The 25,494-nt window shown below is 44.0% G+C and overlaps 3 protein-coding genes across 3 annotated transcripts in view; 1 reads left to right on the top strand and 2 right to left on the bottom strand.

Moving 5' to 3' along the window:
• LOC128274223 (uncharacterized) overlaps positions 1 to 17,807 on the bottom strand; it is a 305,029-nt gene extending 287,222 nt beyond the window's left edge. Inside the window, exons 1-5 of the mRNA XM_053012344.1 lie at positions 17,576 to 17,807; positions 15,979 to 16,099; positions 15,707 to 15,895; positions 15,516 to 15,591; positions 14,712 to 15,383 (exon numbers count right to left, since the gene is read on the bottom strand). Of these exons, the coding sequence (XP_052868304.1) occupies positions 15,269 to 15,383; positions 15,516 to 15,591; positions 15,707 to 15,895; positions 15,979 to 16,069 (471 nt within the window). The 5' untranslated portion in view covers positions 16,070 to 16,099; positions 17,576 to 17,807 and the 3' untranslated portion in view covers positions 14,712 to 15,268. The remainder of the gene's footprint in view (positions 1 to 14,711; positions 15,384 to 15,515; positions 15,592 to 15,706; positions 15,896 to 15,978; positions 16,100 to 17,575) is intronic.
• A 2,426-nt stretch (positions 17,808 to 20,233) lies between these two features.
• Positions 20,234 to 21,716, top strand: LOC128272527 (NADH dehydrogenase (ubiquinone) complex I, assembly factor 6 homolog). The gene is made up of 2 exons (XM_053010355.1): positions 20,234 to 20,389; positions 20,445 to 21,716. Exons 1-2 carry the CDS (start codon positions 20,277 to 20,279, stop codon positions 21,253 to 21,255), a joined length of 924 nt encoding a protein of 307 aa, XP_052866315.1. The 5' UTR covers positions 20,234 to 20,276; the 3' UTR covers positions 21,256 to 21,716.
• On the bottom strand, positions 21,332 to 24,504 carry LOC128272516 (tyrosine aminotransferase). Its single transcript, XM_053010344.1, has 3 exons — positions 23,696 to 24,504; positions 21,867 to 22,666; positions 21,332 to 21,786 (listed from the first exon to the last, which is right to left on the bottom strand). The coding sequence occupies exons 1-3, from the start codon at positions 23,883 to 23,885 to the stop codon at positions 21,436 to 21,438; spliced, it is 1,341 nt and encodes a 446-aa protein (XP_052866304.1). The 5' UTR covers positions 23,886 to 24,504; the 3' UTR covers positions 21,332 to 21,435.
• Between the last annotated feature and the right edge of the window lie 990 nt (positions 24,505 to 25,494).

Here is a 25,494-nt window from a genome sequence, read left to right as displayed (position 1 = left end):
CGTTTCTATCTACAATTTATTTTGCTGATTTTCGAACAGATCAGCAGAGAGAAAGCAAATTGATTAGCTAACCTATCGAACGATGCTGGAAACGCACATACGGAATCGCGGATCCACCTTGCAACGTTTACAACAAGTAACTTGCGCCACAACGCGAAAATCAAACACTAAGAACTACGCGTTTTTACAGCACATTGCAGCAAATCTAGGCGCACTATAACGTTGTTGGTCATATGGATTGCCACGAGCTTTGACGATAAGCTCCCTTCTGCTATCCTAAGGCCAGTAGGGACTTTAGCATCAAAGCTCAAATAGATGACACTGAAGGAGAGGGAGGTGGAGAACCACGAGGTTTTCTCGCATCGAGGAACGGGATATTGAGCACTAAATACTCTGGGGGCGTGGGCGTAAACATTGGATAAATTTAACATGCTCTGGGCACTGTACGGTATAGTTCAATGAATGTGTAGAAACGTGTCTCGTTTATTTGGGTATTTTTTGGGGTGTTCATGAATTTGGTGCAAGCGGAATGCGCAGCTTTTACTCACGCATGTTATGTTTTTCGATGGAACGCGCCCTTTTTATGGAACGCGCCCGCCCCGCCCCATCGCAGAAAATAATTATCTTTCAAATAAGCGCGGACTGCATAAGTATACTGAAGTTAGTGCCCAGTAAGACGCAAGCTTATTAAGCGATCAAATTCAATGCATTTGACAACGCTTTTAACAGGAGAGCGTTAAAGTTGGTGATGAAGGCAAAAACCCCTTTCGGTGACAAAACTTTAACTGCGATTGTTGACACTTCATCAGAGACAGTCGATACCAGCGGTGGGATCGCCGAGTTATTCTGGACGTTGTGCGCTGGGCCACCTGTCGTCCTCGACTTGTTCAAGATGCTGCAGGGCCATGGATTTTTCCGATAGTACCTACATGGAGAGGAGTTTACACGGTTCTCTAAGTGTACATGCCAGCAAGAGAAGGAGGGGTCGCTGTCCGATAGTGGTAGCTCCCAACTCATGCCGGATAACATGGCGAGCGAGATGCTGTGGATATCTGGAGGGATGGGAGCGCTTCGCTCGAGGTTGCCGTGCCGTAACGCTTCTGCTCCAACGGCCATGGAAAGAGAAGCAGCGGCGAGTGACAGAGGCGAGTGGGGCTCGTCGATGAACCAAGGCATCCAGTTTGCAAACGTTTGCTGTGCTGGACTTATCGAAAAGAACGGGATCTCCGTAAAGTTAATCCAGTCGGTATTTTCAGCGACAAATGATTGCATCATTGCCATTTTAAGTCAACATCGATTACACAGGTTATGATGATCGTAATAAAAGCGCAAATTTGCATAAAACTAAAATAAATTAATAATATGCATTTTTTTAGCGCAAATGTTCGACGAACATCGTACTGGTTTCCGCTCATTTTCTTTATTTTTGTCATGAAGCCGTGGCTGTTTTCGTCAACCGGACTCTATATTAATCGGACGAGAAAAGCCCAATGCCCAGGGTGGCTCTGCAGGGAGAAGGAGATGGCATAAAATTCAGCGCCAGTGTTTCCTGGCATGTGTACACAGAAATGAAAAGGCGATCGATGTTTTGTCGGACCTCGTGACTTGACTTTGTTGCTTGCTTATTGCCCACATTAGTATCGAATGTTTCTTGTGGTGTTTCGTACGATAGGAAGCACACCTGGATGCAAGCTCTATGCCTAGCACAATGTTGGCACGGAAGGTCCGATGTGACATCGAGAGAGGACCCCTGTCCGCTAGACTGAATAAGCTGATGCCTGGTCTTACCTTCACTTTTCTCTCAATAGGGTCAATCAAAGCCAACGTATAGTGGTAAAGGAGATAAAATTATCCCCGCAGCTCACACAATTAACGATGTCATCAACGTTAGTGAATGGTATTGTGCACGCGCTGTAATTTAGTACAGCGACTGTTTTATACAGGGTTTTAGCCACGGCTATGCAGAAACGGGTTGGTGATGGCGCAAGCGTTTGTTTACCTCGTTAATTGTCTAACTGTGGCGATAATGTTATCGCCCATATTTCTATGCCGTGACTTTGGAGTAAATTAGTATCGTACGCTCGGCCAGCACAATTTCTTCAGAGGCAGGATGCTTTGTCTTAGAATGTCAAAAATATATTATATGACATATATTCTGTCAAATAAGTACCGGGAATTTGTGATTTTAAAGAAAATGCTTTATTCGATCTTCGTGGCGTTTTTTATGTGGCGTTAGGTTGCTACACATGTCAGTGACTTATGTTAAAAATTCAGTTGCTATTCTCAATGCCCAGTTAATTTTTTACAGCTGTTTTGCTTGAATTTTTTACAGCTTTGCTCATCGGCGCTTTCTGTCTTCTCCTATATTAATTGACCACGAAGCGGTAATTTGAGTTTTGGACACAAGAAAAAGCCACAGCTGCAATCCAAGAAAACTGTAAGCACAACTCGATCACATTCGTAAGCTTCACATTCGATCAAAATTGGCTTTTCGACATTCACATCTTCTTGGGCCTCTGAAAAATTTTTGAACCACCGATAAGCAATGCTTTTGGTCTTAAAAGCTTCACCATAACATTTCACAGTTAACATTTCAATTGCGTCCGAGCTCTTAATTTCGTTTTTGACACAAAATTTGATAAAGATTCTATGCCATCCATTTTTTGGAAGAGAAAAAAATCGCCGACGGGGCAAGACACGTGCACAGTAAAACTACTGTCAAAAATTGACCGATTACTCAAAATGGCCGAAATGTTCACCATAAGTCACTGACATGTGTAGCAACCTAACGCCACATAAAAATAGAAAATCGAATACAGCATTTTCTTTAAAATCACAAATTCCCGGTACTTATTTGACAAATTCGTTTTTCTCTTGTCCCAACGTTTTCTTCGTTATCTCCCGTTTCCCATGTTCAATCAAAAACAAAGTTTTGTGAGCAATAACTATCTTTTATTGTACTAATTCAAACAAAAGCTATTTGTTCTTTTTATGAATTTCCGAATGAAGTGGGAGTGCGAATGATGAGTGGAACGCTGTCTTAGATTTTACACACAAACGGCTTTTCACCGGTATGAATGCGAAAGTGTTCCTTCAACGCTGACGACTGCGCATACTTTGAAGGGCATTACGGCCACTGTTGGTATTAATCCATCTTGTGAATTTTCGAATTATATGGTAGTGCGAATGTTGAATGGAACGCTTTCTTATAGATTTTACAAACGAATGAATCGAACGAATGAATGAACGTATGAATGCGAATGTGATTCTTTAGGGTTGACGAATACGCAAACTTTGAACTGCAATGCGGTCACTGTTGGTATTAGTCCTTCTTGTGACTTGTTTTTACGTTTTCGGCCAACTTTGAGGTTTTTTCCGGCATCGATGGCAGCAATTCCATTTTGAACTGTTTCTGATGCTGAATCATTAACACATGTGTTGGTTCAGAGGGGATCTTCTCGAGGGGGATCTTCTCGAGCCTGGGAGATCAATTCTGAAGGATTTGTCTGGTTGTTATCCTGTTCATCGACATCTCCATTCTCTACTTTCGCAATTGGATTTTCCTCGGCTTCGAATAAGTCATCTGGTTCGTTGCCACAACATTCATGTGTCCCATTTACGTGAGGAACTGTACAACTCCTCTGAATCGCATCGCTCGCTGCATCCGGTGTGGTGGCTTCAGTTTTGATTAACAATTCTGCACCAACCGTTTGATCAGCAGAGTGGCCAAGATGGTCTGTATTGATATCTGTCTCGTTCTTCACTGTTTTTTGCTTTTCGGTGAATCCATTGACCAGTGCAATGTTTTTGTTGCATCGCCAGCGAAACGCATACATCTTATCCAAAAGCGATTCGCAATTCGTGCACAAATACGATGGAACTCCAGGTAATACATTGGCCTGTAAACATATGAGTCTTATAGAACAGTCTTTCTTGTGCAATAGGCTAAGATGTCTTTTTTAACAATCGTCCTACCTGAAAACCGGTACAATTGAAGAGGGTTTGAAGCTTATATTGTCCAAGTTCGTCGTTCGGCAGCGGCTCCAAAGGGTCACACATCGACAGGCACCATCGGTATCTGGCGGTTCTGGAAAATAATGTGCTTGTTGTGTAAAAATGAATATCATGGTACGTCTTAGTCGCCGTATTTAACACTCAAAAATTATAAGACATGTAATTGAGAGTGGAAGATTTATGTGGTGATTGGTTTAAAAAGAGAACCAGAACTAGTTTTGTGGCTTGCAAAAGCGTGGTTCATTAATACGAATGATGAGCGACACACGTGAAGCAAAGGGAAAAAATGGCGCTCCATCGGAAGCGAGCGCCAGAGCGGCGACCACGTCGAAGAGAAGAGGAAAGAAAACCCCGGGCCAAGAAAGCGCAACGACCCGACGTGCAGAATCGGCGGCCCTGTGGCGAGCATCTCAGCGCGTGAGATACTGAGATACTCGTGATCGAGATCTCTGACGATTGACAGACACTCTACAGTCAGACGCCCCAAGAGACAGAGTTAATAAAAGCCCCTATACCAAATACCCTCTTCAATCACTCCACAGCCCCATCAACGAAGATGTTAACCCGCCACGCGTCGAAGCAAAGCGCGGGCACCGGAGCAACGATGAAACCAGCGGCGACGGTACAACGGCTAGTGCAGCATCAGAGTAGGCAACGCAGCGTACAACGTGCCGCACCGGAGTTGGAAAGCGAGCTTCCCCAACCCGTTGAGACAGCGCCAGAGCCAGCTGTGATCGGTAGCAGTGTGTAAGCGTCACCAGCAGCAAAAAATCGAACACCAAGGAATCGAAACAGCGAAGACGCCAACTGGAGCTGCTGAAACATGAAGAGGAGAAGGTCTTTCACGCCTGTTACCTCGAGCGCAAGTATAATTTGCTAAATGACGAGGTCGAAGAGCGAAACTCCGCCATCAACAGCAAATCCAAGTCATCCTGCCGCGCAACGGACTGGGTGAACGAAGTTAGCAAACGCCAACCGATATCAGGCGAAATTATGAACATCGGTGCAGGACGGGCTGTTCCACAACCGATTTCGGTGGTACCGCATCGAATGTCAGCCTTGCCGACCATCGAAACGGAGCACCAGTGCAACCGTTTCCATGAGGACGACGACTTCCAGCTAACCCGTTCACAGGTGGCCGCTCAGAAGGCAGTGTCAAAGGAGCTTCCCTTGTTCCAGGGAGACCCCGAGGATTGGCCGAGGTTTATGTCCACCTTCCATCGTACGACACGGATGTGCGGCTACACACCGGAGGAAAATGTAGTTCGTTGCAAAAAAGCCACCGAGGAAAGGGGTTGGAAACTATGAAGTGCCTGCTTTTGCATACAGATAACGTTGAGAGGATTATGGACACTCTGAAGGCGAGATACGGTCCCCCTGAGGTAATTGTTCATCAGCTGATGGAGAAGGCGTGCAGCCTTCCGCCCATCAGGGAGGACAACCCTGAGACGCTCATGGACATGGCAGTGAGCGTCCAGAATCTGTGTGCAACAGCAGAGGTTTGTGGTCTGAGTGAATATATGTTCAACATAACACTCCTTCACCAGCTAGGGAAAAAGCTGTGTACCACGCTGAAACTGAACTGGGCGGAATACCGGGCGAAGTTAGACAAGGTCAGTCTAGCGGATTTCAGTGACTGGGCCTACACTCTGGCCAAGGCCGTGAATGCAGTCACGTTTGAGAGTTCCCGATCGACAGTCGAAAGTACTACGGCACATCCCCTAAGAGGCAACATGGAGACGTCCCAGAGAGGAACCAGGGCGTTTCACAACGTACATAGTGAGACTAGAGAAAAGCAGCGGGACGTGTGCCCGATCTGCAAGGGAGGCTGCAGAAACGTAAAGTCATGCGAGCGTTTCTGCAAGCAATCAACCGAAGAGAGGAGGGCTCTAGCTAGGGCTCATCGACTGTGCTTCAACTGTTTAAGCCCCGTACACGGTAAGTGCCCAACTGTAAACTGCACCATAACGGGCTGCTTCAGTAGACACCACACCCTCCTACACGAAACCAAGGACACGAGTGCAGGACGGGATGGACGTGACGAACACCGTGAACCCGTGGAACCTGCAGAAACCACAGCAGCGGTCTGCAACACACACGTCGGAGAACAGGATCAAACCCTCCTACGATACGTTCCCGTGACGCTCCGCAGGAAAAAGGCCGTGAACACATACGCGTTCATTAACGATGACTCCACACTGACTCTCATGGCGAGCTGGCATCCAAGTACCCGCATCTGAAGAAGATACCGATCGCGTCTTACTTCGACGCCCGTCCCCGTATACTGATTGGATTGAGGCATTATCAGCTAGGCTTAGGGCTGAAACGCAAAGAGGGAAAGATGGGAGAGCCGGTAGCCCTCAAAACACGGCTCGAATGGACAGTCTGCGGGAAACGTCAAACGGGCAAAAACGCTTATACACTCTACGCCCGCGAGTGTAACAACTCAGGCGGAAACAACTCGGGCTCAGGTAGATCGTCGTCAGAAGCATTCAGTGCATCAATTGTGGCAAATCGGACCACACGGCAGAAACGCAAACCGCCCGGCTCAGTAGTTAACCTTACACTAACATCAAATCAAACATCGCATCAAACAGTAACTTACTCAACACCATTCTCTTTCTTGATAAATGCCGAAGCTTCCATTTTGACTGTAATCGTCTATCGTGCAGCGATTTCGTAACTTCTTTCGCTGTACGCTGTTCGCTGTTCGGGTTTGTTTACTATTCTGCGGTACCTTTTGACAGCGCGGTCTAATTCCGTCAACATAGGAACTCACGGGCAGTTTGACAGGTAGCCCCGAAGTAACTCAATCTTGTATGCAATTCAAAATAAAATCTACCGCAAGGATCAAACATCCGTTAAACTAGATAAAATGGTCACATTCTTTTTTGAAGCCAACACAGAATAAGGGGATAGTCAATCACTGTGAACGATAAAATACCTCAATTTTGATCGACGCCCCATTAGGCTGTTCAATATGTTCTTTGTCTCGATAAGAAAAACACATTTTTTTGGTTTGAAATTCACTTTATTATTCATTATAGCCTCCCTGAACATCAATGCACTTGATCCAACGAGACTCCAATTTATAAATTCCATCCCTTCCTTCCCATCCATTCCAATTTAAAAATTCCAAGCGAGAAACTGGAAGGGCTTCAAAATACGCTTCCGCAGCTGTTATGACGTCCCGTCACTGATAGAAATTAAGTACAAGACCTAGCCAACTCATTGAGCAGTAAAACCAATATTTTTACTGAAGCTTTGGGTTCCGGAAAGCCTGTCCCCAGAACGTTCAAAGTTAAAATTAAGTTAAAGTTTTTAAAAGTTTAGTTTAAATTTATGCAGAGACTAGCTGTTACCGGCGCGCGTCGCCACGCCTCATTTCATCCTCATTTCTCGATGATCCGGCGTTTCACAGGATCGGACTTCCTGGTGACGTATCTGATCGGGTTCCCTTCTTACTTCCCGTTGCTCTTCTATTTCAGACGCTGGGGATTCCCGGTGACGTATCCGACCGGCTTTCCTTCCCGCTTCCCGTTGGATACATGTCAAAATTCACACCAGCTGAATTGCTCAAATTGCTTGAAAACTGTCCGAATTTAACTGAAATGAACCTAGATTTTGTATGGAGCCCCCCTTTTTAATGAAGGTAGGGGTTTCAAACACTCGGGGAGGGAGTTTAAACATTCGTCAGAATATTTTCCTTTCCCAAAAAATCTCACGTGCCGAATTTGGTTCGATTTGCTCGAAAACAACCCGAATTATGCTGAATTTTATGCGTTTCTATGGGAGTACGTGGACGGCATTTGGTTTCAACACGACGGTGCTACGTGCGATACAGCGACAGCCACAAGCGATATTCATGTTACGCGAACAAACGACTAATTATTGACGACCTCAAGATCCAAATTCAAGTGGCTGTAGCCGAAATAGGACCAGCTACAATCGAAAATGTACTCAAAAATAGGTCAACCGAATGGGCTACTGCCAAACCAATCATGGTGGACAATTAACCAAAATAATTTTTCATGCAAAAAATTGAAGAATCAACCTTTCAAATAAAATTTCAAGCAACGAAAAATAACAAGCCGTTTGTTTTTTTATAAACAAACTAGCTGTTCCCGGCGCGCGTCGCTGCGCCTCATTGCATCCTTGATTGGAAGGCGTTTCAGAAGACTTCTTGGTGACGTATCCGATCAGCTTCCCTTTTCGCTTCCCGTTACTCCTACTTTTCAAACGATCGGGCTTCCCGGTGACGTATTGGTTCAATTTTCCTTCCCGCCTCCCGTTACTCCTCCGTTTCCCGGTGATGTATCCGATCGGCTTCCCGTTGGATACATGCCAAAACTCGCACCACCTGAATTTGGGTCAAATTGTTTGAAATCTATCCGAGTTTTACTGAAATTAACCCAGATTTTGTATGGAAGCTCCCCTTTGTAAAGAGGGGAGTGGTTTCAAACATTCACCAGAACATTTCCCCTTCCCTAAAACTCCCATCTGCCGAATTTGGTTCTATTTGCTCGAAAACGTTTGTATGGGACGTTACGTATGGGCGTTACGTATCGGACGTTACGCATGGGACGTTACGGTACGTTACGTTTGTATGGGAGCCCCTCCTCCCGAGAGGTGTGGGAGGATCAAACTTTACGCTGTGCAAAATTTCACGCGGATTGGTTCAGTAGTTTTGGAGAAAATGCGGTACGCACAGACAGACAAACAACCATTTTTATATAAATAGATATTGATAGAAGAAGAAGAAGAAGAATATAAATCAGTATATCATATATGGCTAACCCTTGTACCAGTCAAAATGACCGGTGGTGTATACCTAGTGTTAAAGCCGGAGTTTTTGCGTCGACACTCATATGTTACGATGGATGAAAACGATCGTGGTACAAAAGTAGCATTGAAATGGTAGAGCAGTGCTAGAATAATTGTGTGGCTCTTGATGGAGACTACGTTGATGAATAAAACCAATTTTGAAAAAAAAAATGTTTTCTTTCTTTGGCTTGCGACTTTTCAGCCCATGTGTCGTTGACACAAAAATACGAGAGGCTTTGTAGCCTTTCAAAATCGTTCAACTTTAAAAATCGCCACTCTGCGTTGGTCGCAGCAATAGAATACAGACTTTTTTATGGCATCCACGACTTTCGGTATCTTTTAAAATGTAGGGGTAAAAAGTAACAGCTTGTGCGATGAATGTAGGAAGTGCAGAGGATTTTCGAAATTCATTTATCAGAGAAGAAGATTATAAAATTATCTATCCACAAAGCACTTTTCCAAAAACCGGTGTTTGTTCACGAATATTTGAAACTGTAGATTACTTACGTGTAGTAATGTCGTCTCGTCTAGGGTTAACGTCAGCGTTTCGTCCCAGAACCGGCGTTTGGAGTAAAGCGTTTGGAGTAAACCAGAACCGGCGTTTAGAGTAAAGCGTTTGGAGTAAACCAGAACCGGCGTTCCAAACTAGTTAGTTAGTTTAGTCCAAACTGCTGTACGGTCCAAGAAAAATGTACGGACAGGTTCGTCGTCCGCCATTCTCATGAGATGAGTAGCTCACCAGAGCCTGACGAGGCGCAGACGTGTATGTATAGCTCGAGAAGACTTTGAACTTTCGAACACTTATTAGTACATCATCACCACGAATGGTCCCTGATGATGTTGGCGAGGCTGCTGATGGTCCCACCATGAATGGTTTTGCATTCGTTTATCTGCAGATCGATGTTATCCGCTTTCTTGCTCAATCCTTATGTAAGTTTAAGTTACATAGAAGATCCTTTGACCTTTAACATGTAAATCCTTAGCATAGGCCAGGATCTGGCTGGGCTTATAGTAGATGGTCCCTGAGGTCTCTAATTCAGAGTCCCTAATGGCCAACTGTAACGCGAAATTGAACAGAAACCATCCCATTGGCGCAATGCCTTTGTAATAACGGATTTTTGGTCTGACAATTTTGGTCAGCTTGGTAATCATGGTCTCATAAAATTTTACGCTGACTATGGTGCATCTGGCACATTTGTATCGGCCAATGGAGCCTCCGGCTGCTCGGTAGTTTAGTAATTGAGTTGTTCATCAAAGTGCTCGGTCAGTCGCGAGAGCATCGCACTGATTTTGTTAAGGACCTTCACAAGCTGTTGTGGCATCCAAGAGTTGATGGGGGTAGATGTAGATGATGTCACATGATGTAGGCAGGCATACAGAAAAATAAAGAAAACGTTACATACAGAAATATGACCCAAACACACTATAGAGATCAAGTAAAATGTAAGTCGGTTTAGTATTTTTTGATAAAACTGACAAGTACTGTTAATTTAAAAAAAAACGAAACGAACTTATCATTAAATTCTTTTAACGCTGGCCTATCGACCGCGACTGACACGACCTGAGACTGTAGTTTGATAATAAATAATAATAAATTTTAATAAATAATAATAAATAAATAATAATAAATAATTTAATAATAAATTTTCAATTAGATTCAAACAATTTAAACAAAAAATATTAACAAAGCTAGCTGTGCAATAGTAAATACTAATTAGTCTGGAGTTGTTTATCTTCGGTGAGTGCAGCTACTTGTTACAGAAGCGTATCTACTAGATTAATCGCCCCTTAAACGTATGCAGGCAAGGAATGCATCATCATGCATCATTGGCAGTATTTTTCGTTACGACCAGCGTTAGCGTAGACAGATTTTTTCAACGACCTCAGGCGTACCACAGGGTAGAATTTGGCATCATCTTAAATCATCACTGAATTTGGCCAACCAACGGTTGTTTCATTGACTTAAAAATAGACAGTTAGCTCACAGTGTGAACGTGAATTCACCGATGATTTTCTGTGCCGGTGCCTGGGGGTTCACGCTTAAACCTACCACAAAGCGTCAGACACCGTGTGTGTTCCAGAAAGTGGAACAAACAATTTTATATCTGGTGCTAGGTTACTGTACTAGTTTTCTGTAATGGTCTCCACCACAGCACCCAAGGACATGATCGATAGACTCTTGTCAGTTCATGCCATTTTCACGCTACTATCTTCGTTTGATAGAACCTTTGATTCATCATTCACGGCAAAAGTCAATTAAACTGGGCATAATAATGTTTCCATTCCGTACCAACATTAGTATGGGACATCTCACATAATGGCGCTTCCGTAGATCATCCGCCTACGCTGCACCGACTAATCGGTTTGTAGGCGAAAGACGCCAGGTCGAAACCTGACAGTGCATCAACTTCAGTGTAAAACTTTGCATTGGTGCTTAATACTGCTCTGTCCTTGTAATAATAAATAAATAAATAAAGCCACATAAACGATCTTTATAGTGGGCATGCATTGCATCGCTCAGCAGGAAACATCCCGGCCATAATCCTTGATGAAATAGAGACCTTTCAAAATAGTTAACACAAGCAAAAATTTCACGAATCGACAACGAGCGTTCAAAGCGCTGGTTGGACGATGTTTTCGAAAAAATTATGACCACGGTGCGTCCAGCGTGAATTGTGGTTCATGTGTAGCTTATGTAAATGCGAGGTTTGTTTTCGTACTCTGCCACTGTGGAAAATATGCCTATTTATAGAATTCACTTGGTTCGAAGGACAATAATAATCCAGTGGTCGAAGTATTGCTGAGCATGCGTATATGTATAGTATAACGTGTGCGTAGACCTAGACTTAATACACGCTGTGAATATCGGGGTCAATATGAAGTAGTTTAGTTATCCTTGTACGAAGTTATCCTTGTCCTTATACGATGTAGAATTCAAATCCTTGAAACCTATACTAATTGCGAAAACAGTTGGAAACACAACCGGGAAACCTTATCAGGCTTCGGAATTCGCTGGAAAACGGCAATCTCCGTGCATTCCAAATTTCAAATAAGTACTGCCTTCGAATAGACTATTGTTTCCATATTTAATACATCAATAAGGCAAATTTAATTCAATCTCACTTCAAAACGTTTTGAAACAGTTTAATGGTAGTTCCAGTCTCGGAACAAAATAAAAATAATGCTTCTATAAAAACCGAAAGAATACTAGGTAACGATCACAATCAAATAAATAATTACGAAGGTCAAACTGGTCAAGGTTTGAAGCATCAATAGCGGTTGGGTTCTGTTTTCGGAGCTGTCGAAAGAAATAGGACATGGAATCAGCGTGCGCCCAGAGAAGGAAGTACCGGAATCGGATCGTTATCTAACGCAACGTTTTGCTCCCCAGAGACTCTGCCGGTAGTATCTCCTGTGTGTCAGGAGCACATAAGCAGAAAAACGCGTAACACCGACCCTTTGGTATGACGTCGCACATTATTTTCTCCATATGACCACAACAATCATTCTCATTGGCACTCTATTTACCCTATGTCCAAGCCAGTAGGTAATGCAAAGAGAGAACAAGGTCTGACACTTAAACACAGTAGTGTTTGCTGTATACTAAAACTTTGCTTCACATGTCCTTTTGGTTCCATGTGTATTTAGCATTAGTTCATTTGTCCTCGTATACAAATAAATACTATTTTCGTACCCCGCATACACAATTTTTTCTAATAAAACTATAGTTTTATACATTATAACCACGTCCCTCTAAGATTGAAAAAATTTGTTTCGTACACACACATCGTAGCTACAATCATGATTCATTAGCGATGCATTCGAAAACACCGTGTTTGTTTTTTCCGTCAACTGTCGAAATAATTCTGTTATTTTTAGAAATTAACCAGTCACGGAACGACAATACTTTAGTGGTGAAAGTGGCGCATCATATGACGGCACGAGCAGGCAGCGTTATGAGTATGCGTGAATTTGCGTAAGTCATAACTACCATTTTAAACTATAACTACCGTTGATTCGTCAGATGAATCCCTAGAATATACTACAAAATGCGCACACCGTACCTCAAGGGTATCAAGCTAGAACACGTAAGTGGTCATTTTGTAGTAGGTTGTAGTTTATACAAACACACACCATGAAACGCTGTTTGAGAAAACAACGCATCAACGGGAATGAAATGTGAAGAAGTACGTGGTCTGATCTAAAATGTTCGCGACATTTCGTGGGCTACGTATATCCGATTTTCGATTTTTTTGTTGCGTAAGTTTGCTCTACATGTCAGTAAATTACGGTGAAAATTTCGGCCATTTTGAATGATCGGTCAATTTTTGACAAAACAAGCAAACCAAGCAAAACAGTTGTCATCGGATCGGATCGGATATACGGTATACGAAGCTCGGATATACGTAGCCCGCGGAAATTGAAATGTCGCGTAAATTTTTGGTCAGACCACGTAGTTCCCTGGAAGGTGTACTAAAGGACCACCCACATCCGGACAACAATCGCTGCCGGTTTTATGTGGGTTTTTTTCGTTCCGCTTTGACTTTCTTTCTTTGCGTCCAGTTCGTTGGTGTACCTATTAGTACACGCTGGATGCTGGTAACTGTCGCGTTGTAGCGAGCTGTGCGCAGTTTAGATATTCTGTTACACTTCTTATTCGGCAACAACCGATAAGCGTTCTCTTATCCTGTACCAGAGAGAGAGAGACAATGTTAATCTCTGTAACGGTGTGTTTTTACGGGCATGGTTGTTGGTCCCGCGCCAACATCCCCTGTCACGCCAGTATCGGGAATCGAAACCATGGCCGACTGCATGACATCGACGAGCGTTACCGCCTGCTCTATCAGCGGGGGTATTCTTACACTATATACTAGTATATCGAGCCAAAAAGGTGGACCAACTAGGTAGGCGGAGTGTTGCTTGTACATGAGTGTTCGTCCTACCTACCTGAATGGTTTATGTGTGTTCGGATGCATTATTTACACTAAATAAATGTGACTCGTAGTATGCCTTAGTCGGTTTCTAGGTCGATTTATTTCAATTTTCTAGCACATTTGATACTGGTACAAGACTGCTACTGTACTGTATACATATATATATATATATAGATATATATATCTTGTTTCTTTTGTCGTTAAGATAGTCAATAGCGCAACTTGAATTAGTTGTACAGAAAAAAAGGAACAAAATGAAGCGCATCGCAAAACCGTCTCGATCAATGAAGTTATCGTCGCGGCACACTTGTGCCGTGACGATGCTGTTAGAACATTGGTTCGGTCAGTCAAATTGTAAGCGCCGTGCCAAGTGGCCCGCTGCGCAGCCTTTACACACTACACGGAAAGCTACTGTCGGTGCTGTACCGGATATATAACTGTAAGCTCAATAACTTAAATAACAATTAATTGTATACATGTAAGCCAAAGAGTGTAGCCCGCAATAGAGAGGATACATTTTATTTTGACTGCACCTGCTCGCCTTGGTGATCGTTGCGCCTGGGGGGCTGTGGCGTTGTATATCAGAAGGGTTTTATCAGCCCGCGCTACTAGAATGGCTTATGTTTTCTAAAAATAATGCCAAAAACAAGTCAAACAATGCTCAAGGATGGAAGCAAAATTTAGAAAATCGGAACACAGTCCAAGAGGATCTCTGTTAGGTGCACCGGTGTGACTCTCTGCGCGAGACATGGAGAAAGCGAGAGACAGAGTGAGAGAAAGAGATAGGAAGAGAGAGAGAGACAACTGTAGCTGTGAATGTATACGTGTGTGTGTGTGTGAGAGAGAGAGAGATTATGTGTGTCCGTTTGTAAGCCACAGTCTGCATGGGATAATTTCACTTTCGCAACCTAATGTTCGACAGTTTGGCTGTTTGGGGACATCTTGGCTGTACCTTTAGCCGAAAACGAAATCGGACAGCAACGTCAGCGCGGGGCGCATATTAGTGGCTCAATCAGTAATATAATTTTAACATTTTCTAACATTTTAAATAAACAATACCTTTTTGCATCTGATACTGGTAATTTGTTCCGGCACGTTGCTCCGTCTCCCTCGGAAACTATGTGCACGTGCGATAAAACTTTATAAAATACTTTTGATTTGAAACATGCCAAGTAGGCGACGGAGATTTTAAGGTGAGTGTTTCGTAAATAGTGTTTCGATCAAGCATTCTCTGACTAATTGTATTATTCAGTGTTGTCTGTGGTTTAGACCACCCAGCGTTAACTACTTTCAATTGGAGAACAGAGGCACAGAAAACGGCTAAAACCTTGCACCGAAAGGCAGAACACTACTTAAGCTTGTTAATTGGTGTGCGCTGTATATTAGTATTCACAAAATCTAATTTTAAACTGGTTTTGTGTGTGTTTGTTTCTTTTTTCGTTTAGCTGTGCGTGAGAAGCGAAAATCTAGTTGGCGTCGTACGCTGCGCTTCCACTTTAGTGCATCGTCGTTGAGTATAGCGGCTTCGTCTCCGGCTCGTACTCGACTTCCTGCGGAAACACTACCTGGCTCGGTTTGTCCTTCAGATAGAGTCCGTAGCGCGATGGATATCTGGGGCGTAGAATGGAGATGACCGGAACGATCATAGTTAGTTGGGTCCGAATGTCGGTGATTCGACCACACTTCTGGTTCCAGACCTGGAAGTGGGTGCAATTGGACACCTATTCATAACCATTGTATTACCTGCGATCGATTTCCCTCATCCGCTCCAGGTGGTCCGCCCAGGCCTTCTCGGCGTCTGCCAGTCTGCTCACGCTTGCTGCAACGAGTTACGTTAATGCCGAATTTAACCAATCCCAGCAGATAGAGTGTAAGAGTTGGGTTTTTGTGCAGGTTTTCTGAGGGTCTCTCTGGATATCTGGTTGGTTACTTACGTGCTCTATGCGAGCGGTGATAGTGATGGTCGTAGATTGGTCGAGGGGAATAGCCGTATGTTTCGCGATGGACCGGCAAGTAGTGATATCCCGGTGAGTTGATACGGCCGACCGCAGTATCCGGCTCGTCGAATAGCAGGATGGGTCGCCGGTAGGCTGGAGTGTCATGTGCACGAATATCATCGGATCCTTGACGAAAACGAGTATCAGAAGGCATCCCTGGTAGTTTGTGCGTCCTGCCTGTGCCCATAGGGCGCAGGTGCACTACTCACCTTTCAAGGATCTGATGTATGATTGCCAAAATTTCGCCTTCTTGTTGGGCGTTTCGTTCATGCCAATCATAGCAAGGTGATTTTTGAACATTTTGACTGTGTCCTAGTCACTGTTTGTTGGCTGCAAAGTAGCGCAATGAGAAAATTCACATCTGAGGGACTGTTGAACACTCGAGTACGAGTTGGCTACGGTGCTATAGAGTAACGAAACCGGCCCTTTGGCTTGCCCACGACTAGTCAGACTCAACCACGCGTGAAGAGCAGCTAGAACAGGCCGGTGCCCGCTTCGACACCTTGCTCATCCGGGAGAAATCAGTGCACACGGGGAATCAAACTTTTCTTGGTACAAATCAATCTTCAAAAACCTCAAATCAATAAAACTTTTAACTCTAATTCTACCAAATTTCAGGAAGCGCTACTTGTACTTTTTGAAACAAGGCGATGTACTAAGGGCGAATGACAGACAGGTTGCACGTGGAATTGGGTTTATATACTAGGGCCATGTTATTTTGCTTGATAACGAAGTTGCCACCACCGCTAGTAACCCTACTAGACTCTATCTGTATTACTATAACCTCTTGTAGCTTTTTGAATGAATGAATTCGACCATCAACTCAGTAAGCCGTAAGTAAATTCAAGATTGAAGACTCCACCATATGTGCGCACGAAAAGGATCATTTTCCATTCTTGTGCTTCAGTTTCCGTACAATAAGAACGCTTAATCCCGTCGTCATCGTCTACTACGTCGTGAAATTTTGCAAGCTAAGGCAGCAAGTGACTGTCGAGCCTGTGCACTAATAACCGGACCATAAATGGTCTGCACTCCCTTCGCTTAAAGCCATCTCCAATCTACCAAGGCAAATGTTTATATAAACCAACACACATACACACACCCACGGATTAAGCACATGTACACGAACGTTTCCAAATCGGCTTAGTATGCTCCTATAATGCGCATAAAATTGAGGGCAATTCAGATCGGCGGTAGATCTATTTTTATACGCTTTATCCAGGGCTTTTTTGTCTGGCCTTTAGACTTGGTCGGCGGTGCGACAGATTAATTGCGTTGCCAGATTATTCTATCTCGACCAGCAAGCAATACAACAGTTCTAGTGGCCAATTGATTAAAAACTATGGCGGTGATCTAGTGAACTCTGTTGCTTGCTCAATTTGTTTTTATTTTTGAAATTCTCTAACCAAGTATCCAAATTAACCAGGCAACCATATTCGCTAACCAAGCATTGACCAAGCAATTCATGTGACTGCTTTTCCTGTTATAACGAGTAATTCCCATTATAACGAGGTACGGTAAGAAGGTTGGAGCATCACCTAAGCTGCACGTCGCCTGAAGGTGTAAGGGCAGTTGGCGGACATTAGCAGGTGGAGTTGATAGTAGATTGGCTTATTGTACAGTTCACTACGTCATAGTCTGTTGTACGCAGTCTGTTGAACACGGGCGATCAGCGGAACACGCTGCTAATTGCCGGATAAGAGTGCAGCGTAATGGTTCAGTGAAAGGCGACGTAATCTGGCTAATTTGGCACAAGTTGAAAGTTTTTCGAACTAAGAAAGGATGCGCAAAAATGTTAAAACTCACATAATTAATAAAAACCCAGGGGTATCGGAAACAGAGGTGATAGAACTCGGAACTCGGAACACTATGTTTCTTCTGACACGTGACACAACGTAGGTGTTGGTTGCTTTTACTTTCACTGGAAATACTGTGCCGTACGACACAAAGCTCAACACACTACTCTGATCAAGAATCACCTCCTTTCACTAAATGAATCGGCAGCCTTGTCGGGATGTTGCGCCCTGCTTGAAGCGGTTCTATCGAAATACTGATCGGTCTCGGTTTTCGCCACAGCGAAGAAATGTGTCTTCGTCCTATTCTGCGCCATTTTTCTTACACCCGCACCCGCAACACTCTCCCTCGACCAGGTATATAAGCGCATTACGCTAGTGCGAAGCGACCGACGCTATGGAAAATGAATACTGTAAAAAGGAGAGGTCGAACAGCGAGAGCGTGGGATTCGTCTGTTTACCCTAGCAGGACTTGGGGATAGGTGAATCAAAACGCACCAAGGCCGTCGGGCAACTTTTACTGTTCTCAGCTGTCTCATACGCCTCATCGTCACGACGATGGAATTCCTCAAATTCAAAATTTGAAGGCGAGAGTACGTCTTCAAACTGCGGACAAGGTCTTCACGATTGCGAAGGGAAACGCGTGTGGGCAAAAGGGAATGATGACAGTCGGTTCTGTGAACCGCACCGATTTTGCTGCTGTACCTACAACATATTCATATACAGTACGTGGGAATCGCAATTATTTCGTTGGCTGGCTTGTATGATTTAAGAAAAAGGATATTTGACAGTATACGGATGTACGACGATGTACGATGTTTAGGATGCAGTACTGATTGTTTAGCGATCGGGGACCGGAAGACGTTTCAGAAAACCAATTCGCAACCCTACTTATCGACTAGAAGTTATGCTTAGCACTGTGAAAAAATATTGCAAGTATCTCACCGAAACTTACTATTAGAAAAGTTAGAATAGGCTAGGCTAGGTCTTCTCGATGGCACCCTTTGCGGTAGCGAAGGGATTAGAGAGCTTGCCATCCACCATCACCGGCTTATAGTCATTGTTACAAGTCATATGCAGTCATGGTCAAACTAATCGTTGCTGAGCGTCCTCGCAAACAGATCCTCGCGAACGGAGGACCTCCTAACTCGCTCGGAGCGTCCGCAACAACAAAATAAGTGGATCTCTGTCCGAACTAATTTTGGTCAAGGTCCTTTGCACTGGTATCGGATAAGTTTGTGGGCAGAGAAACCCTTGTGAGTATCGGCGTTCGAATTAGTCCGGCAGAGAATTAACTCTTTCCTGAATAGAAGGAAAATCGAGACGTGCACATGTACGATTCAAGCTAGACACTGGTTTTATTTAATAAATGTTGGTTGTTATATATAGGGTGCGCCACGTAAGATTATTTTCCCATTTGGTTATTAAAAAACTGCTAAATATTTTTCGATGCTAGAACATTTATTTGAAAGGTTGATTCATCAAATGTATATATAAAATACAATTTTGGTTGCAGAAAATAGGGAAATATAAAAAACTCATTTCCAAAGCGGCAGGTCTTCATCTCAAACTGTACGATATTTGAAAGCCACTTTTCATTGAAGCTCATTTCCACCATGGTGGCTATGTTAATAGACAGAATTGGGGTTTTTTGGTGTTCGGACTCACACGTCAAATATGTCGATCGAATGGGCTACTGCTAAGCCAGCCGTGGTGGATATTTTAACGAAATTGTTTTTCATAAAAAAGTTGAAAGATCAACCTTTTAAATAAATGTTCAAGTATCGAAAAATATTATATCAGGCCGTTTTTATTTTATAACCAAATGGAAAAAAAGAATCTTTCGTGACGCACCCTGTACTAAGCCCCTTTATATACTGTAACCCCCTTGGCTTTTATGATTCTATGATCGTCGCTATTCGTTTGAATGAATGTTTCTGGATTATGATTTTTTTCAACTAGAAGCTGGAATATACCTTATGCACGAGCACCAAAGTGAACAGTGATGGAATCCTCCCATGGTCTCATGATCCCTACCCTCTAAAACCTCGCTTTGGATTCAGTCCTGTGGTCTTCCCTCACGCATATACTCCTTTCGGCAGGCATGCGACCACGCGGATTGTTTCCTGGCGAGCCTCTGCTCGGGCCTTGCCTTTTCGCCTGCGATTTCGCTTCCAAGGCGCCGCTTGCTGCTGTTGCTTACAACCTCTCGGTTGCTTCTATAGAAACCTTCAGTTCTATAGGCAATGTAACAAAAGGTTCACAACGCAAAACGAAAGGCAAAGCCCTCTCCTATTGGCCGAAAGTGATCGTTTCTGAGCAACTGCTTCCAATCCATCTGTCCAATTGTCGGCAAATCATGTTGGCGATCCGGAGAGACTGTTTGTGCGTGATTTTGCCATTGCTTTTTGCCATTTTCGATCATCAGTTTTCCAGGGCTCGATGTGTCTTCATGTTCAAAATGATCGAACTTCCTATGATCAGAACAGAAAAGTTTTGGAAATCCTTCCGACGCCGTTTAGTGCATTCTCTTACTATCTAGCTTTGGTAGACAACCCTGCCGAAATTCCGCTGTCATCATTCCGCTACACGATCCGTTATGTAAGCGTTCGCCGAGAGTTCCTGTTTTGAAGTTAAGCTGTGCTCTGTGTTTACGTTTGGTTGGCCCGAATTCACCGCTCAAAGTCAGTGACAACAAACGCAAATTTCTCAAGATGTTAAGCATCAGCGCTAGAAATGTGGCTCGTTTAAAGCGAACCGATGTGACTCGTGAGGTCGCATCATCTGCTAAGAGTTCGTCACAAACGGTTTGTTTGGATATCGTAAGGTAAGTAAGTTAAACGAACGGTTAGACTATCATTTGAAATTCACGCTGTTTTCAGGCGGCACGATAGGGAAAACTTCCTCTGCACGCTGCTGTTGAGCAATCCGCAACGACGCAGTGCGCTGGCCGTGCGTGCGTTTAACGTGGAAGTGGCGAAGGTTGGCGAGAAGGCGCGATCCGGCCATATCAGCGCAATGCCGCTGAAGTTTTGGGACGAAACTATCGCTGGCTTGTATCGCAAAAATGGTACACAAATACCACAGCAGCCCGTTATCAGCGAGCTGGCCAGTGCAATCAATCATCATAGGCTTTCTAAAATGCACTTTCAGCGTCTGGTACGGGCTAGGATGAACACGAAGCTTAATTTCGTGAGTGTGAAGCAACTGGAAGACTACGCGGAGCAGTCTGTCTCGAGCGTGCTATATTTGCTACTCGAGATGCATGACACGCGCAACACACACTGCGACCACGCCGCATCGCATCTCGGCAAGGCGCAGGGAATCGTTAATCTACTCCGATCGATACCGTACCAGGCGCGGCACAACATGATGCCGGTACCACAGGAACTGCTAATCAGCCACGGCGTTAGTCAGGAACGGATGATACGCAACGGACGGAACGATCCAGGGGTCAAGGAAGTCACATATAGCTTGGCGAGCGTTGCCCACCAGCATCTGGCCAAGGCGAAGAAACTGATGGAGACGCTACCGCGGCAGATAAAACCAATCTTTTTGCCTGGTGTAGTTGTCGAACGATTTCTGAACCGATTGCGACTGGCAGACTTCGATATCTCCAACCCACGGGTGACGCAGACCGATTCCTTGCTACCGCTAGTGCTATATTGGAGAAAGTTTCGGGGAAATATCTGAGCACGTATCGTGCTCAAGTGATCTAAACTAAACTAACGAATTAGTAATATTGTATTAAAAAAAAACTACAAAAAAGTGAAGTTGCAAAAGTAAAAGAAAAATCACCTTTATTTCCCGATTACAGAAAAAGAGATAAAAATAAGATGGTGTGCTTCACCGGGACGTGTTCGACCCCGGTTGTTACAATTGCGTTAGCTGGGCCAGCAAACCGTTTTGATGCTCCAGCAGTTTCTCGTTGTCAACCTTGTAGTGATGCTCGCAAAACTCTTCCATTCGCTTCACAGCCTCGATAATCATCTCTTCCGGTACGGTCAACACAAGACGGATGTAGTTGGGGTAATCGAAGCACTGCCCCGGCAGGCAGAAGACGCTCTGCTCGCGCACCAGCGCTTCGACAAAGTTCAAATCTGTTTCGAACTCCGGAAAGTGCTCGATGTCGATTCCGACCATCATGTACATAGCGCCGCCCGGCATGATCGGATTCAGCCCACGAATGTTTTTAACCGTTTTGTAGGCTACTTCGGCATGGTGCTACATAATGGGACACTTGGATTAGCAACCGATCGACTGAAAGGTACTCGTGCAAGAGGGTTGTCTTCGTCGTTACTTACATGCAACCTGTTCACTAAATCGTCGAAAAAGTCCACCGGCGTGTTGCTCAAAATGTCGGGCAAAGCGCGTTGGATGATGGTGTTCGAACCCAGAATGCGCACCGACAAGTTAACCAAACCCTTGCGCACCTCGGTGAACACATTGTTGCGGTCATGAATGATGATCCAACCCATACGCCAGCCGGGCACCAGGAACCGCTTGGTTAAGCCCCCGCATGAGAGGACCGGCACCGAGCGCGACAGCGAGCTGACCGAGTGGAACTCATGGCCTGGAAACACGAAGTGTTCGTATATCTCGTCGGCAATAATTGGCACAAAGTGTCGCTCGGCTATGTCAACGATCGCTTCCAGGTGTTCACGACGGAACACACTGCCGCATGGATTGCCCGGGTTGGTAACAACGAGCGCGCACGTATCCTCGTCTATCAACTTCTCAAGCTGCACAAGATCCGCCTCCCAGTTGCGTTCCGGTAGCAAGTCGTACGTACGGCACTCGATGCCGAAGCCTTCAGCCAGGGTCCGGTAGATCGAGAAACCAGGCTTCGGTATCAGTATGTTCTTTCCCGCGCTACCAAGCACCGAGATGCAGAGATCCAGAGCGCTGCTGCAACCGCTACACAGTATCACGTCGCTGGCCGACACCGAACCCTGATGCTGAACGTACCGCGCAACCGCTTCGCGTGCCTCCAGATGACCGTTGGCAGGTGCGTAACCGTTACCGTTGCCTGCCTCGATCACCTCCCGAATTGCTGCGATCGTTTCTTGCGACGGTTTCAGGTTACCAAACGTGGTCGGATCACCTGCAGGTTGACACGAAAGGTGTACATAAAAGGGAATTCGATAGTTTTAGTTTTTTTTCAATCTTAGAAGAACGGACCGGGTCGTATTTATAATATATTTAGTTGTTTGCAAAACTGTGTAAAACAGTTTTGGCCACGTGTTGGCAATCCTATTTGGACGACTCAATTGTCTATTGAATAGTTCACGGAAGTACAAGAATGTTCCAACGGTTACAACAAATTCAATAATAAAGATGGCGCCATTGACGAATAAATTGAAATGTGGACTAAGAGATCGTGCCACATCGTGACGATCCTTCGTAGGGTCGCCAACGCCCGAAATGAAAACGAAAAGGAATATGAACAAAATTTCTAAACAGCATAGCAAGAATCTAGCTTTAATCAACATTGACAGCGAATGATGAAATGATCAGGTTTGGTGGATGGTCGGTTTGTCGGAAAACCAGTTTGGTTGCCTCTAAAAACGAGCGACTCCGATTGGTGGCCTGATTCTCCGTAGTTCGATTGACGCCACTTTTTCTGGTACGAACAAAACGGCTCGCCTGTATCCATGCCACAGCGTTTAAAGTCGCCTGGCTACTATGCAAATGCAATCGAAACCGACCAAGCGACCAGATCAGGCGAATCGGGAATGTGTATAGCGCTTTACTGTTGTTTTTGTGGTCGGTTGTATAAGTCATCAACGAACCTGCGAATGTCGCGAATACAAAGTGTACCTAAGAAAAAGTTATCCATTCGACCATCCTTGTAGTAGGATCTACAGATTGGGCTAGATTATATTCGATTTAAGAGAAAAATCGAAACAGATGTTCAGGGCGGCCACCAAAGAGTTAGCATGGTAACACCTGCTGGTCTTTAGTCTTCATTTAATTATATGATTATTTGCCTTTCAGCATATCTACTCTTAGTCATTATTACATTGCTACAGAATTTACAAAAATCATGATTAAAGTGTTTATATTTGTAAATGGTTGTATGCCATGCGTGAAGAAAAAACGGTGAGCCTTTGCTGTGGCTGAATATGCATACCTATGGACAACGCAATAAGGGGCTTGCTCGGGTTCGGCTCGATGTTGAGGCGATCGACAATGGCACGGATCGGATTATGAGTAAGCCTCGCGAATTCCGATATTCCGACGGTCCATCGATTACGCTTACTTTTGATCGGGCGTTGCGTGTTTAGTTTTTGAATCGCTGCTATGTCTACCAAATCTTTCATAGTCACCAAAAGCTTTCAGGTAACGGCTTGGTTTTGCAAACAATTACTTTTGTTCGATGATTTGATTGTCGTCGACTGCTTCCGATGTCAGTATGTATCAGCACTGCACCTTTACCTGATGACTCTCTGTGTCTATTCCACCTTATTGTCAAAAACTTTAGTCCCAAAATTTCTTTGTCACGAGCCTTCCAGCAACGAAGTTAATTCCGAATTTTGAAGTTGTGTAGTGCTCGATCTATTACTGTACACTATGCATAATATCCCGCAGATAATGCGTATCCAACCGCTTACATTGATAACCTAACATTTCCGACACTGTGCTGTCTAATAAGAAGTTTAACGGGCAAACTTTAACTTAAGGCGCAACACTAAACAATGTCTGAAAGACTCACGTACTAAATCACTACATTACAATGTGCACTATCGTATGAGATTCAATTGAAAAAAATCACGCGAAAAACCATACAAAAAGTTCCACGAATGTATTCCGCAGTTATTCGAATGCTGAATTAGATGACTTGGTTGGTTGGTTGGTCGGTTGGAAACCAGTTCACTACTAGTCGATATTCCACGGTGTAGCGGGCGTTTATAAACCTTCGCAGCATCTCGAACCTGTTGGATTCCTCAGTCTTAATGGCGACGGTGATGACGATATTTATTTTCTTTTTGATCGGGCTGCCGCCACGGGTTGTGACGGAGTTGTTTCCCCGGTTGATTATGGCGCACCAGCGATGGGCACTGTCTGTAAACCGAGAAAAAGAATCAAACAAATAGTAGCAGCAAAACGAAAAAGCCAGACACCTGGCTAAGGCAACGTGTCAGGCAAATTATTGTCCGGTTTGTGGTTGCCGAGTCCGAGTCCGAATCCGAGTCCGAGTCCGACTGTGTTGGTTAGCAACTTACAGGCGAAAAACGAGTTTTACAAACTGTGAATAACTTGAATTGCAAAAAATATGCATTAGTAATTGTCTTGGTTTACAAACGAACTGCGTGTGTTCTTTGTCCTAAAGGACGAACACGGTTAGAGAATGCCCTGGACCAGAATGAAAAATAAAATTATTCAAGCTGTGAATGTGATATCTGCAAATACCTGTAATCCGTTGTGAAGAATTGTTTTCATCATGAATAATGTAAAATTGGTAGCCATGTTCGACGGTTTTTGTAGCGTTTATTTCTCTTTTTTCTTAATTTTCAGTGACATCACCTCAAAAACATACGATGATTTTACATAGACATATGTATTTATTATAATTATGTAAATATATGCTATAACACGTAATACACACCCACACACACACATATATATATATAAATATATATATAAATATATATATGTATATATGTATATATATGTATATGCGAGTGTGCTCTTCCAATCAGTTTTCAAATTATAGTTATCGTATTCAATGTGGCAGTGAAGTGCAATCACATTATTCCCCGCTCCTATGTTAAGTTTTCGCCAGCTCTAAATCGAATCGACAGAATCGAATAATGTAACACGCATATGTTTCATATTTTTGTTTTTGCATTTTACTTCCCTTTTTATGGTTGACGAATACGGCAGCGTGGAAAGAGGTTCCCGGCAATTGCGTTGAGTGTTGGGTGCTCT

The sequence above is a fragment of the Anopheles cruzii genome, chromosome X (assembly GCF_943734635.1).
Source record: "Anopheles cruzii chromosome X, idAnoCruzAS_RS32_06, whole genome shotgun sequence".
Lineage (NCBI taxonomy): Eukaryota > Metazoa > Arthropoda > Insecta > Diptera > Culicidae > Anopheles > Anopheles cruzii.
Note: the sequence above shows the minus strand (reverse complement) of the source record. Positions and strands in the feature narration are given on the sequence as shown.